The 12,781-nt window shown below is 48.1% G+C and overlaps 5 protein-coding genes across 5 annotated transcripts; 3 read left to right on the top strand and 2 right to left on the bottom strand.

Moving 5' to 3' along the window:
* Positions 1–96: 96 nt before the first annotated feature.
* Positions 97–5,910, bottom strand: GGI43DRAFT_248063 (PHD/FYVE-zinc-finger like domain-containing protein). The gene is made up of 6 exons (XM_083200781.1): positions 5,722–5,910; positions 5,179–5,619; positions 2,800–4,818; positions 1,114–2,739; positions 911–1,052; positions 97–845 (listed from the first exon to the last, which is right to left on the bottom strand). The coding sequence occupies exons 2-6, from the start codon at positions 5,617–5,619 to the stop codon at positions 277–279; spliced, it is 4,797 nt and encodes a 1,598-aa protein (XP_083064133.1). The 5' UTR covers positions 5,722–5,910; the 3' UTR covers positions 97–276.
* On the top strand, positions 5,874–8,070 carry GGI43DRAFT_248011 (uncharacterized protein). Its single transcript, XM_083200780.1, has one exon. The coding sequence runs from the start codon at positions 6,101–6,103 to the stop codon at positions 7,856–7,858; it is 1,758 nt and encodes a 585-aa protein (XP_083064134.1). The 5' UTR covers positions 5,874–6,100; the 3' UTR covers positions 7,859–8,070.
* GGI43DRAFT_396306 (uncharacterized protein) lies at positions 8,033–9,957 on the top strand. The gene is made up of 3 exons (XM_083204943.1): positions 8,033–9,003; positions 9,079–9,165; positions 9,250–9,957. Exons 1-3 carry the CDS (start codon positions 8,424–8,426, stop codon positions 9,795–9,797), a joined length of 1,215 nt encoding a protein of 404 aa, XP_083064135.1. The 5' UTR covers positions 8,033–8,423; the 3' UTR covers positions 9,798–9,957.
* A 412-nt stretch (positions 9,958–10,369) lies between these two features.
* Positions 10,370–11,442, top strand: GGI43DRAFT_431207 (uncharacterized protein; the record flags this gene model as incomplete). Its single annotated transcript, XM_083209383.1, has 1 exon — positions 10,370–11,442. The coding sequence occupies one exon, from the start codon at positions 10,370–10,372 to the stop codon at positions 11,243–11,245; it is 876 nt and encodes a 291-aa protein (XP_083064136.1). The 3' UTR covers positions 11,246–11,442.
* A 115-nt stretch (positions 11,443–11,557) lies between these two features.
* On the bottom strand, positions 11,558–12,110 carry GGI43DRAFT_380494 (Mss4-like protein; the record flags this gene model as incomplete). The annotated part of the gene is made up of 3 exons (XM_083202993.1): positions 11,558–11,638; positions 11,695–11,903; positions 11,990–12,110. The coding sequence occupies 3 exons, from the start codon at positions 12,108–12,110 to the stop codon at positions 11,558–11,560; spliced, it is 411 nt and encodes a 136-aa protein (XP_083064137.1).
* Between the last annotated feature and the right edge of the window lie 671 nt (positions 12,111–12,781).

The following is a 12,781-nucleotide window of genomic DNA, read 5'->3' on the forward strand; positions in this document are numbered from 1 at the left end:
CATCCGCTGGTATTTGCTCCGTACCTGGTACAAATAGTACCGGCAATTTTTATTTGATCTGGTTTATTAATTTTATTATTTCTAGGCTTTGCCTTTTTCCCTTCTGTCTTTGAATAACGGGTGGCCGCCCGCCCTGAGGCGCTGTATAAGATGCTAGATGCCAAAGGTATATGTACATGGTGGCACCAAGAATTCTTTCTTGTTTCCAATTAGAAAACACTACCGTCATTAAATCATTCTCTCTTTTCTCATGCTTACTAGCGGTGAGTGAGCACTTCAACTCTGCGCAATCCCGCTTTGTATCCGCACTTCTTCTAACCTGTGAAACAAGGCAGCAATATGTCGCTCTTTCATTGACACATTTCCCTGGGTATGTGCAATGTAATCCATTGCTACACGAATTTGCGCTTCAGAGGTAAGGCGAGAAACATACTCGAACCCAGTCTGCGCTTGCGTGGGAGGTGCTCGACCGCGATAGGCGATATACTGCTCATAATGTTCGCGAGTTTGTTGGCGTCTAGCCTCATCGCTTATAGCATCATTGCCATTGCTGTAGCCTTTTTTGTATGCTAAGGCAGGGGTATTTGACTGCTTTGTTGCCGGGGGGGCTTTACTGATATTTATAACATTGCTGTTGGGGTCGACAAGTGACTTTCGGGGTCTGCCTCTCTTCCGGGGACCTGTCTGTAGAGGCACGCTAGGCGTTGGTGTCCCTGGTGGCACAACCATGGGCGGAAGCGTATGCCTTCGTTTAGAGTCAGCTTGCTGCTCTTGAGAAAAGGCAAGGCCTCGGCTCTTTTTGGAACCGTCTTGTTTCATCGATAGAATTTCGGCTTCTCGTTCAGCTAAAGTATCTTGTTATTTTTATTGTCCGTTATTATTTTGGAGGACTATCGTTCTTCCGACTTACCTCTTGTTGACGGGTCTATATCTTCATCAGACTCTTCAGCAACTTTTGTGACATCAAAATCGTCAGAAGAGTCCGAAGACTCGCCGCCCGCATCGCCAGCTACTGCAAATTGCTCAGCGCCTTTGGCTCCGTAGTTAACGACCTAAGAGTACATTTGTTAGTCAGTGTTTGTGTATTAGTCACTTGGAAGCAAATTATCATACCATTCGACGTCTTGCGCCACGCCCTAGGACTTCTTTACTGGCCTCTGCCTCCCGCTTAGCCTCCTCCTCTCTTTCAGCAAGAATTCGGTCCCAGACACTGGAACTAATAGGCTCTGGTGCCTGTTCTTCCCCGGGATCTGTTCTCTCTTCAAACCCAAGCTTATCGTTAGCCCATACACGGGCGAAATTAAACTGGCTTTCTGCAGAGTTATCATCACTTGCTGCAGTCTTCTCCATTTGAGAACGATCCAAGAGCTTATCAACAGATGCTGAATCGTATTGGATAGCAGTCTTTTCGTACCCGTCGTCGAATAATGCTTGGGCGCCATGCTTCAAGATCGATTCCAAGTCAGCACCCTCCAGTTCCTCGTCGTCCATACTCTCAATCAGCGCATGATCCAGTGCCATTTTCTTGCGACCAATTTCCATAATTCGTTCTTCGACCGAATCTTTAGTCACAAGCTGAAAGCACAGGACTTTGTTCTTCTGGCCAATGCGATGAGCACGAGATAGAGCTTGGATATCCTGATGGGGATTGAAATCAGGATCCATTATAATGACAGTATCCGCCGTCGCAAGATTGATTCCAACACCGCCAGCTCTAGTCGATAACAAAAAGGCAAACAGTTCAGAGCCCGGCTCGTTAAAGGCATCAATACGTCGCTGCTTCTCCAAGCTAGAAATTGATCCATCCAGGCGACGATATCCATAACCAAGCCCATTAAGAAAATCTTCGATTATGTCGAGTTGTTGCAGGAATTGGCTAAATATGAGGACACGGTGACCCCGTTCCTTTAATTTGGGCAACATAATTTCCAAAAGCAAGAGCTTTGCCGATGCTTCTACCAAATTGCGATGAAGTACCTTTGGGTCGTGATGACGTTCCTCAATAGCTTCAGAATACATGAAGGGGTGACATAAGCATTTGCGCAGCTGCATCAAAATGTTGTTCAAGCTGCCACGATCCTTTGCGTTCATTTTGCTATTCGCAAACACAGCTCGAATGAGTTGGGGATTCTTTGCCATGATACTCTTTGAGAGCTTTTCCTGGATGACGGTCATAGTAACAGGTAGAATAATCTGTGCCATAGGAGGAAGAAACTTGAGGACGCCAAGCTTCGTTCTTCTCAAGAAATACGGCCGGATTTTTTCGTGCAGCTTAGGAAGACTGTCTTTGTCTAGGACTGCATATTCCTGGTCCAATTTTTCTGCGTTTTGTTTTTCGTCGATGAATTGCAATAGGTTGAACAGCTCCTTCTTATTATTCTGCAGCGGTGTACCGGTTAGAAGCAGCCGAAAAGGTATTTTCATAGACCTCAGGGCAGTGTAGAGGAGATTTTGATCATTCTTCAGCCGCTGGCCTTCATCCACAACCAGTCCCGCCCAGTTGGCAGACTTGAAAAATGATGACGTTCGTGGGTCCTGCGCGGAGTCATACGACATGATTACAACTTGAGCCTTCATTTCGGCAGTGCCGTTTGGAAACAGCTCATATGTATAGGCAATATCTTGAGGTTCTTTACCTCCGTAATAAGCAACGACTCTGATACCTGGGGCCCATTGCTTAAACTCTCGACGCCAATTGGAGCAGGTGGCATTCGGAACCACGATGAGAAAGGGCCAGCACTTTTACATGTTAGGGAATAAAGTCAAACTAATGCGACACATACAGTTGTATTCACTTACCCTTGGTGCATCTTGTATTAAAGAGGTTACAAGACCAACGACCTGGACTGTCTTGCCCAGCCCCATTTCATCTGCAAGGACAATGCTTCGGCTTTGGTGAAAGTTCTGCAGCAGCCAGTTGAGGCCTTCTATCTGGTAACCCATGAGCTTTCCTCGTTTAAGACCAACAGGCTGCGTGTCCACTTCTTTAAACGAGCTATTCTTGTACGCTCTGATACGTTCTCGGATCTTCGAAGAAGGCTCGCTACGAAAGTGTTTGCCCTCTATGTATCCGCGATATGCTTCTACAAAGGCGCTGTAAAGCCGGGGGTTGTCTTGACTAGGTGGTGAATCCCATACAACATCATCATAGCCAAGGCCGTGGAACTTGACTAGTATACTCTTGACTTGGGAGATATTGGTAAGATCATCTTCTTTTGTTTTGCTTCGAGAACCCGCGTTGTCTAATTTGACGTTGAAGATGATATCAGGAGTGATAAATTCGTCTGGGATAGCTTCTTCACTGCTAAACTTGAGAAGATTCTGCTCATCTGCGCGTTTTGCAAACGAGGACCGCATGCTGCCAGCAGTAACGCCAAATATCCAAGCTCCAGAAACCCAGGAGCAGTGCGCAAATGATGCCTCTTGCCACTTGACAAGATATTCTCTCTCATCTTCATTAACATCTCCGTACGCTGGGAGGGGGTTACGTTGAATGGAAGGTCGCCATGCTACCAGGCGATGAATTTTGCTCCTGGCAGAGCTACAATCATTGCACTGCCAATCAGCGGAATAATCCTTTAGGCGCTCGGGTTTAACATCGGTTCCAACAGAATAATCATCAGCAGAGGGCAGATGCTCTTGATGCCAGCCCCGGTGACAAGTAGTACACCGAAAAAGAACATTGCCAGAATTATTAACAAGCTCGGGAGAAACGGGGGTAACTGGGTCGACACCGCCGTTTTCTTCACGAAGTTTTTCTTCTTGCCGAGCGGTCTTCTTTTGTGAAAATGGTGCGCAGGCCTGGCCATCTTTTTTACAGCTCTGGCACGCGCTGTGTCTGGGCGCACTGCGATCTTTCTTCAAATGAGTATTAAGGCAGAACCTGCATTGTAGCAAAAAATCATCTTCTCCAATTTTGGTGGCCATATGATCACGGTTGCTCCGGTATCCAATGCAATTCTTGTGGTACGTCAAGGAGCATCCTTGGCAATGCAGCAACTGGCCCTTCTGCTTCGAGCCTCCACATGTATGGCAAACCTGCATATGCGCAGAACCGAAATCAGAGTCTGGAGATATTGGCTGAAAAACTTCTCTGACGGAGATAATCTTTGGTGCAGCGCCTGCTTTGTCATCAATCACATAAAACGAGTCGTCGTCCATGAAAGCATCGTCCTGCATGCTCGTCTGGTTTCTGGTGGCTCTTGCAGACCGTCGAGGCTGCTCGAATTCAATATCGGAACCATCCGATACTTTGCGAGGCAATCTAGCGTTTCTTTCATTTTGCTTCTTAATCCGACGAGAACGCTGTATAGATCGATTAGGGCGACCCTTTTTGATTGCGAGGTCGGATACAATAGGCATAAAAGTATCAAATTCCTCCGATGTTTGGCGAGATTCAAGTGCCAGTTCGTCTTGGTCTTGATCAAGGAAGCTTGGGTTCAAAGCCATGTTGGTCAACTTCAGCCGTGTTGATTTCCGCTTTCGGAGGCGACGCGATGGCTGGCTAGCTTCGGTTAACCCATCCTCATCCTCGCCCTCTGAATTAATTGAGCCGCCAGCATAACTTGGCCGACTACTCGTTTCCCGTGAGCGCAGCGTGCGCCTGGGATGCAATGTGAGCTCATTATCGGAAATTTCATTATCGTTTTCCTCTTCTAAAGCTTTAGCGTCAAAGGCGGCATCATCCAATTCAGAGTCCCATTCCTCATCGGGGACGTATTTTCGCTTATTACTGGCGACAGGCATGTTAGAAGTTCCCTGATATCGCCGTAAAACTTCTTCACCGTTGATTTGATCAAGAAGGCCGGAAATGTCGAACTGGAAATGTGTTAATATAAATAGACCACAAGGATGAAAATAAAGATTGTAGAAGTTAAGAAAAACATATGGCGCAGTTAGTGGGTAGCGTTATAAGCTGTGGGTCTAGCCTATTTAATGCAGTTGCGGCGATGAAGAGGTTAAAAGGAATTGCAATGTAAGAGAGACAAAGGAATGTTGGTAGTGCTTAGCATCAACCAAGAGAAGCGCAAGTGAGAAAGTAGTGATTATGAGAAGCAGCGCATTATAGATGTGGGTCGCAAGCAGGGGAGTATCTTGGTTCAAGGGGACTATAGCTCTGGGGGATTCGAGAGCGGCGCCGCTCACGCGTGGATATGTAAAATTGCTCAATAAACGTACCGAATCAATTCTACCGTCTGTAAATTCGGCGTCGTACTCAATATTATCGTCACCAAGATCGCGAACGGCCGCAATGTGTTCGACGACGCTGCTACGTACCGCCAAGTACTCAGACCTTCTCTTGGCAGAGACTTCTGGAATCGCAACTTCAATATGTGTCGCCGGCGCAACATGTAATACTTCGCTACCCGACACGTCTGTATCGGGGCCAATCTGAGCTATAATATCGGGTGTCGGCTCGTAGCTGTAGTCCAAGGGCATCTCGCCTGTCTCGGCCTCATCAACCGCCATCTCTTCCTCTCCATCCAGCGCTGCCTTTAGCAGCGCAAGATCGCCCAGGTCGCCCATATCATGGATCGGAAGGTCCGGTGCGGGAGCATCGTTCCGGCTATTCTCATCGCGAGACCCAGATAGGTTTTGAAGGGCGCTTGCTTCGTTCATCTGAAGTGTTTGGTCAGCAGAAGCCATATTTAGAACAAGAGGGAGGCATGCGACCGCCCGCAGGTAAGGCCAGCGGTGCAAAACGAAGTGGAAGAGCCGAACCTCGTGGAATCAAGCGCCCAGCGCTATCGGTATACATCAACACAAGCCAAAATACACAGAATCGGTGCCATGGAGCAAGCAATCGCAAAATGTTCATGTGATTTCGAGTCGCACGATTCGAATCATTACTGACTACTGGCAGGCATTTAGACGCGGGCTGTAGCCACAACGCGGCCGCCAGCTCGCTGAAATGAGCTTAGTGAAGGGAGCTAGCTGCGCATTGGCGCCCACCGCCTTCTAAAGACCCTGTAATCGCCCCACGATTTGCGGCAGAAAAAAAAATACGTCAGCCTAGAGAGCTTCCAAGAGTGTTTGAGTTAGCTCGAAATATGCTGCAAAACAGCTACCATCACTCAATTGTTCTTCCTCTGTCCCAAGAATGCTGTCTCTTGGGTTACTAAGGCCTAAGGGCCTATCGCGCCAACTATTCATTTGCATGCACAAGCCCAGTGCGTATATTTTGCAGACAAGTCGACCAGCAAGCCTCTCTGCCATCCACAGAGGGGTACGGCGATCCGAGAGAGTCCAATTTGGAGACCGGCCCAGAGATCAAGACCGGCCCAAAGATCGAGAATGGCTCAAAGATCAAGACCGGTCCAGAGATCGAGACTGGCCCAGAGATCGAGACCGACCTAGAGATCGAGACTGGCCCAGAAATCGAGACCGGCCTGGAGATCGAGATTCTTCATTCAATGGTAGAAGCGGCAGTCTAACTAGAAAGGCGCTCGAAGGCGCATCATCCCCTCGACAACAGCAGAAATTACGCAAGAAGCTTGGTCGGAAGGCATTCGATGAGGAGGAAGACGAGTCCGGTAAACAGACGAGGCGCAAGCGCTTCCTCAATCCCGAGTTCGAATATGGCAAGAAGAGCTTGGTTTACCAACTTAAGCATGGGGCGTTGAAAGACCAGGCCGCTGCTCTTGTTCAAGAGCCAGTGCGTCCGCTACCCTTTCAAAGGCTGGAAAGCAGCCCCCGGCGCAGAATAGAATCCTCTCGGCCTACTACAGAGCGTTCAGAACGGCCACGACCATCTGTTCGGAGCCAAATTGATCGCACTGATGACTTTCATGGAGAGGTAGAATCACCGTTGCCTCGTGAGAGGAGGAATCAGATGATGTCTATGAACATCAAGTACACGACCGCCGCTTCACAATTTCTTTACGGCAAATCAGTCGTGAAAGCCGCACTCGAGCAAGGAAGACGTAAATTATACAAACTTTTCATATATGGAGGCGAAAATCGGAGGGAATCAAAGGACAATGCTATCATCACTCGGTTAGCGGAGAGACGGGGCGTCCCAATCACGATTATCCCAAATGAAGATCAGAGATTAATGGACAAGATGAGCATGGGTCGGCCGCACAACGGCTTTGTTCTAGAGACATCGCCACTGCCTCGACTACCCGTGAAATCATTAAGCAAACTCGAAGAAACACCGGGAAAGCTTGGATTCCATGTCGAACTGGACTACCAGTCAAAAGAAGAAGAAGAAATCAACGGACAGGATACATTTATACCTCGAAAGAATGACAATGCGCCAAAGCCCTTTGTTCTTTTACTCAATGAGATTCTAGATCCGGGCAACCTGGGAGGTATTCTACGAACAGCGAGTTATCTTGGTGTCGACGCAGTGGGTATCACGAATCGCAGCTCGTCCACCTTGACTCCGGTTGTTCTCAAGTCTGCAGCTGGTGCCGTGGAAGAGATTACGATATTCAGCGTAGATTCACCTGTAAGCTTTATAGAGGAATCTAAAAAAGCAGGGTGGAAGACATACGCTGCTGTCGCACCGCCCGACTCCAAACTCATGCAAAGACACGACAAATTCATCTCCACTGCCAACGTTGAGGCAGAACAGCCACTGGCTAGTCATCCTTGCATCCTGATTTTGGGCAACGAAGGACATGGCCTGTCTAAACCAATCAAGGTAGCAGCTGACTATGAGTTGTCAGTGCCATATTTTGTGCGTAACAGCAGCGTGGACAGTCTGAATGTCAGTGTTGCTGCTGGCTTGTTATGTCATTCCTTCGTGAGAACGCCGTCTGTTACAGCGTCAACGCCCACAAAGGCTCAGGAAGAGACACCATCGACTCCCGAACCGGAAACCGGAAAAGACGAGAAAGAAACTATGTTTTGAAAAGGATATTATATAGAGCGAGTATAATGACAGTATATGACTTGTATATAGAAATTTCGGCGGACTGTAAGATTACGATGTATACATAGAGGCCATACTTTTTACCTGATCAATTTCTACACTCTTAGTAACAACAAATCACCAAGCTAATAACAGAGCGAATTCAAGGAAATCTTGATTGGAATTCATTATGATTTTATATTTTTATTTAATTCATCTACCCAAGTAATTTATTGCCAACCCTTCTCTAGGCCTAGCAGAGCCTTTGCATCCTTTGTATGTTGCGGCTTAGCTGCAGCGGCCCACTAAAGCGCGGGCTAAGCTGGTTACCCCAGCCACCAGCTTGTTTGTATTGATGCATTGGCGCCAGCATCACCAGCTGGAGGTGAGCCAGGGCCAGTTGGTTTTGCATGGGTCGTTAGTTTCTTTTGAGCGGTAGCTGAGAAAGATCAGTTTCTCACATGCGCATTCACTCCCCTCCGCTTCAACACTTTACCTCTCCATCTGCGTTCTCCAATTGAGCCTCATCTCGCCGAGACATCAAAAGGCGTTGACCGCTCCCACAATGACATCCATTCCTAGGATGCTTCTCTTACCAACGGCCCTTCTCGCTCTGGTCGCAGAAGTGACAGCAAATCAGCCACTAGCCACTGCCATCAAGAAACAGCTGCCAGATGCAAACGAGAAGCTATTTCCCGACCACCTAGCTTTTGAACCGCTCCCAGCATTGGACCCATTCGAGACGACCGTTGCTGCGAACCTTTGGCGCGATGAACAAGAGGACAAAGATGCCAGCTCCAACGATTCCACGAAGCGATACCATCCCGCCTTCTCATATCACTTTCAAGAGTCGGAGGAGGACTTGCTTAAACGTGCCGCAGATGTCTTGGTGATTCTCCAAAACAGAGCGTCATGCCCCTCAGGAACAGAGAGCTGCTCAGCCATCGGCTCGCCAGATAAATGCTGTGCGGATGGATCATACTGCACAAATGTATCTGATTCTGATGCTGAGCAAATCGCATGCTGCCCCGATGGAGCTATGTGTGGAGGAGGAGTTGGCGCCTGTCCTACAGATGCCGTGAGCTGCCCGTCCGAGCTTGGTGGCGGCTGCTGTATTCCCGGATATGTCTGTGTAGGCGTTGGATGTAAGTGAAGAAGAAGTCCAGATTGGCGTTTGTTCGCCACATGCGACCAAAGACTAATAAGAGGGATCTATGTAGGCGTTCCTAGTGCTTCAGCGGCGAGCATTCCATCGTCGACGACCCCACTGCCTCAAACCACACCCCAGACTCATTCGACCGCAACAGGTAATCCATCAACCGTGACAGTGACTCTCGCCGTCACTGAAACATCAATTCCTCCTCCAGTCACACAGACGTTAACAATAACAGCCACAGGCCCTGGAACCGAAACCGCAACGGGAGCGCCGCCATATAGACAAACGGACGCCACCTCTACCTCTTCTACTTCCACTTCAATCTCCTCAGCGCCTATAACGACTCAGTCAGGCGAAACTCAAACTGGCTGTCCAACTGGCTTCTATGGTTGCCTGGCCACTCATGGAGGCGGTTGCTGCCGAACCGATCGCGATTGCCAGACATTATCTTGCCCGGTGCCATCTTCAACAATCATCTCCCATGGCGTCACCGTGGTTGTCCCTGCAAACGACGTGCCCACCGCGACAGCATCGGATAAGTGTGCAGGCGGCTGGTTCCTCTGCGGAAAGGACGCAGGATCCGTGGCTGGATGCTGTCCCAGCGGGTACACGTGCGGCACAGCAAGCTGCTTCACTTCTGCAGCCTCGGAGACCAACTCTGTCCAGAAGCAAGAGCCGCAAGCTCCAAACAAGAATGCAGCCTCTTCGGCTGTTTCGAGCAACAGCTTGATGATTATGGGTGGTATCACTGGATCTCTCCTGCTTCTCTTGAGTGTATTGTAATGACGGAATGAGAGGAGGATTGGTTCTCTTTTGTTTCTACTGTTACTTATTCAGCATTTAATGAGCCAAATCACGGCGTGACGGATATATGACTGTTTCTTTATTTAATGTTTATCTACCTATATAGATGTACTATACTAATGGCAACATTGTATTCGAGCACCAACAAGTTCATGACTACCAATACCTTATTTAGGCTAAGCCTTGAGCTATTCATCGCAACTTCTTCTCTGCATTTGTTGCTTCCCGCGATGCAGTTTACTCTCTATTGCAATATCCTAAAGCGCAGTTTCTAGATTTCTAGATAAGCTCCAAATAGGGAGGAACACTCACTTAGCGACAAGATTCATTACACAGCAGGAAAGAGACACGCAGACTTACCATGTCTCTTCTTTGCTCGAGCCTCCAACTTATTCTTTTTCCAACTCCCAAGTTTATTCATCCCAGTATTGCTCGCCGTGCTCTTTTGTTTACATACAGAATTTCTTTCTATTTGCTTTTTTGGACTTCATAGAGTCAAATCATCATCATCCATCATAGACTCGCAGCTTCTATTGTCAGCCATATTCACCATGAAATACCACGCCGCCACCCTTCTTGCTGCCGCAGCTGCAGCTCTGATGACAACCGTCTCTGCATCTTCCACCGTTGTTTGCAATGAAAGCAAACTTGGCAACTCTGGTCAGTCAGATGTCTGCCGGCCGAAAAATCTGGCACCTGAGCCAGGAAGAGAATATTCTCTCCCTTGTGTTGAAATCATCTTCAGAGACAACACATGCCACTTTGAAGCAAGTGAGCCCAATTACTCCAAGGCTCACGATGAATGTCACTGCAACGGAACCACTTTCTCTGCGTGGGTCGAGTGCCAGAAGTGCCTCTTGGATCATGGTTTTCACAGCGAAGATAATGTTTACTGGAGCAAGATTCTCAAGGCGGCATCAGAAGCTTTGTGCACGGGAACTCCAACAGCTGCTGCCGTCTCAAGCTTGTCTACACCCGTTCAAGCAGGCCCAGTTATTCCTACGCCCATCACGCCCATCAACAGCGATGGCACCGATCAACTACCAGTGGAAACATTCAAGGGCTTGAACCAAAGCGCGGTCACGACACAAGGACCTTGGGCCGTCAACCAAACCGCTGCTCCCACTGCAGGGGCTATTGGGCCTCAGAAGACTTGCTTTGACGATTTCAAACAACAACAAAACAACACCGCTGTATTTACAGATTCATCTACCTCAACTGTGTCACTCATTCCCATTCTCCCAACTGGCTCATTCACATCTTCCAATGGCTTAGAGCCAATTGCTACAATTAGCGATTGGCTGCTTCCGGGGGTGTCTCCGGGGTCAACTCCATCAATTGAGACATCTGACGCCGCCTCTTCTTCATTCGGGACGTCTGGTTTAGCTGTTGCGATTGCTGGCGCTATTATCATGGGTGTGTTGTGACGGAGTGAACATCATGGGAGTGCTGGGATATGCGGTATAGGCGTTGTATAGGCGTTGGCTGGCAAATGAGATGGTCTTCGATTGTATCATAACGCCTTAAAAGGCATTCTAGAAATCAATTATGAGTAATGCACCTTCAGTTTCATAACGTACATCTGTACTGTTGTTATGTGATACAGTATCAATAAAGTGAATGAATCCCCACCGATGTTTATAGTAGAATCAATTCGCCAAAAGTTTAAATTTTTATTCCTATGAACCAGTATGCGTGTATAATTACATTATTTTTATTTTATTTTCGCCTTCAGGGGTTTACTCTGGCATGAACTTGAAGGGCTTGGCCAGGTGCTCCTGGCAGAAAGGCAACTTGCTGTTGGTCCAGATTTCAACATCCTATTTGCGGTAGGTTAGATCCGAATATTCTCAAAGCTCAAAAGTGATAAACTAACAGGCTTCAAAGTCTTCTTAATCTCAGTAGAGAGAGTGCCAGCCTTGAGGGCGATGATATCTGGGGCAGCTGAAGGATCGTGGGCAATGGGAGAGCCGCACTCGGAGCAGAAGATTCGGTCAACGGTATTGCCGGAATCGGCCGTGCCGGTCCATGTCTTGGTGGGACCCTTGATGGTCAGCTTGGCTTTGGGAACAACGGCGACAAGAGCTGGCCGGGATTGAGTTAGCAATTTTCCCATGTGACAGACGAATTGTAACTTCAACACAATGGTTCCAAAGGGGATATCTGCATACAGTAGGTTGAGCCGCTCTGGCGCTGGCAATCGTCGCAGTGGTCATAGCCAGTGAGGATGGGTGCATCGACGTCGACCGTGTAGGTGACGGCTTTGCAGAGGCAGTGTCCGGTGAGAGGCATGGTGACTAGAGATTATGTATGGTTGTTGGGAAGCAATTGGTTATTTCTATAAAGAAAAGGGGTGTTAGAAGAGTCAATGAAGAGCTGAGAGATGTGAAGGTTTGCAAAAGATGAGTGAAAGCGAAGCTATATAGCTTCTTATAGAAAGAGCTTCGCAAATGGATTGGCGGGGTATTCGCAATTGGTGGTTGGAGCATACCGAGATGTAGTTTCAGCTTTTGGCGGGGCTGTTTGAGGCACGGTGCTGGCGATGACGTGGGATTCAATCAGGTTGTGACGTGGAGCTATTGCTGTTGGTGGCCCGTTGGTTGAAGCTTAGCTAGAAGGATTGGAGATGCATATTGCTTGGTTGGAGAGAATCACTGGTCTTTATATCTTTTTTTTAGCCATTGTTCCTTGTTTTCGGTTTGCACATCCGGGCAATGCGGTATTCTTTCATCATCTCATCATTGGAGAAGATATCCGACGCCCAAGTCCGGTCCAGGGCGTCTGCGTTCCCGATTCAAACTCCATTTTCTCAGTTTGATCGGCTAAGATTGGAGCAAAGTAGTATCAGCTGCCTGGCACGCAGTACATGGCACTATTCCCCGTTCGATGTCGCTGCAAGCAATATGGCCATGGGCCTCGCCAGCTATTGGCTGCAACTATTTGTCATGAGCTCTTTAGGGCGA

Source organism: Trichoderma evansii, assembly GCF_050947405.1.
Source record: "Trichoderma evansii strain SZMC 28006 chromosome Unknown GGI43scaffold_3, whole genome shotgun sequence".
NCBI classification, from domain to species: Eukaryota; Fungi; Ascomycota; class Sordariomycetes; order Hypocreales; family Hypocreaceae; genus Trichoderma; species Trichoderma evansii.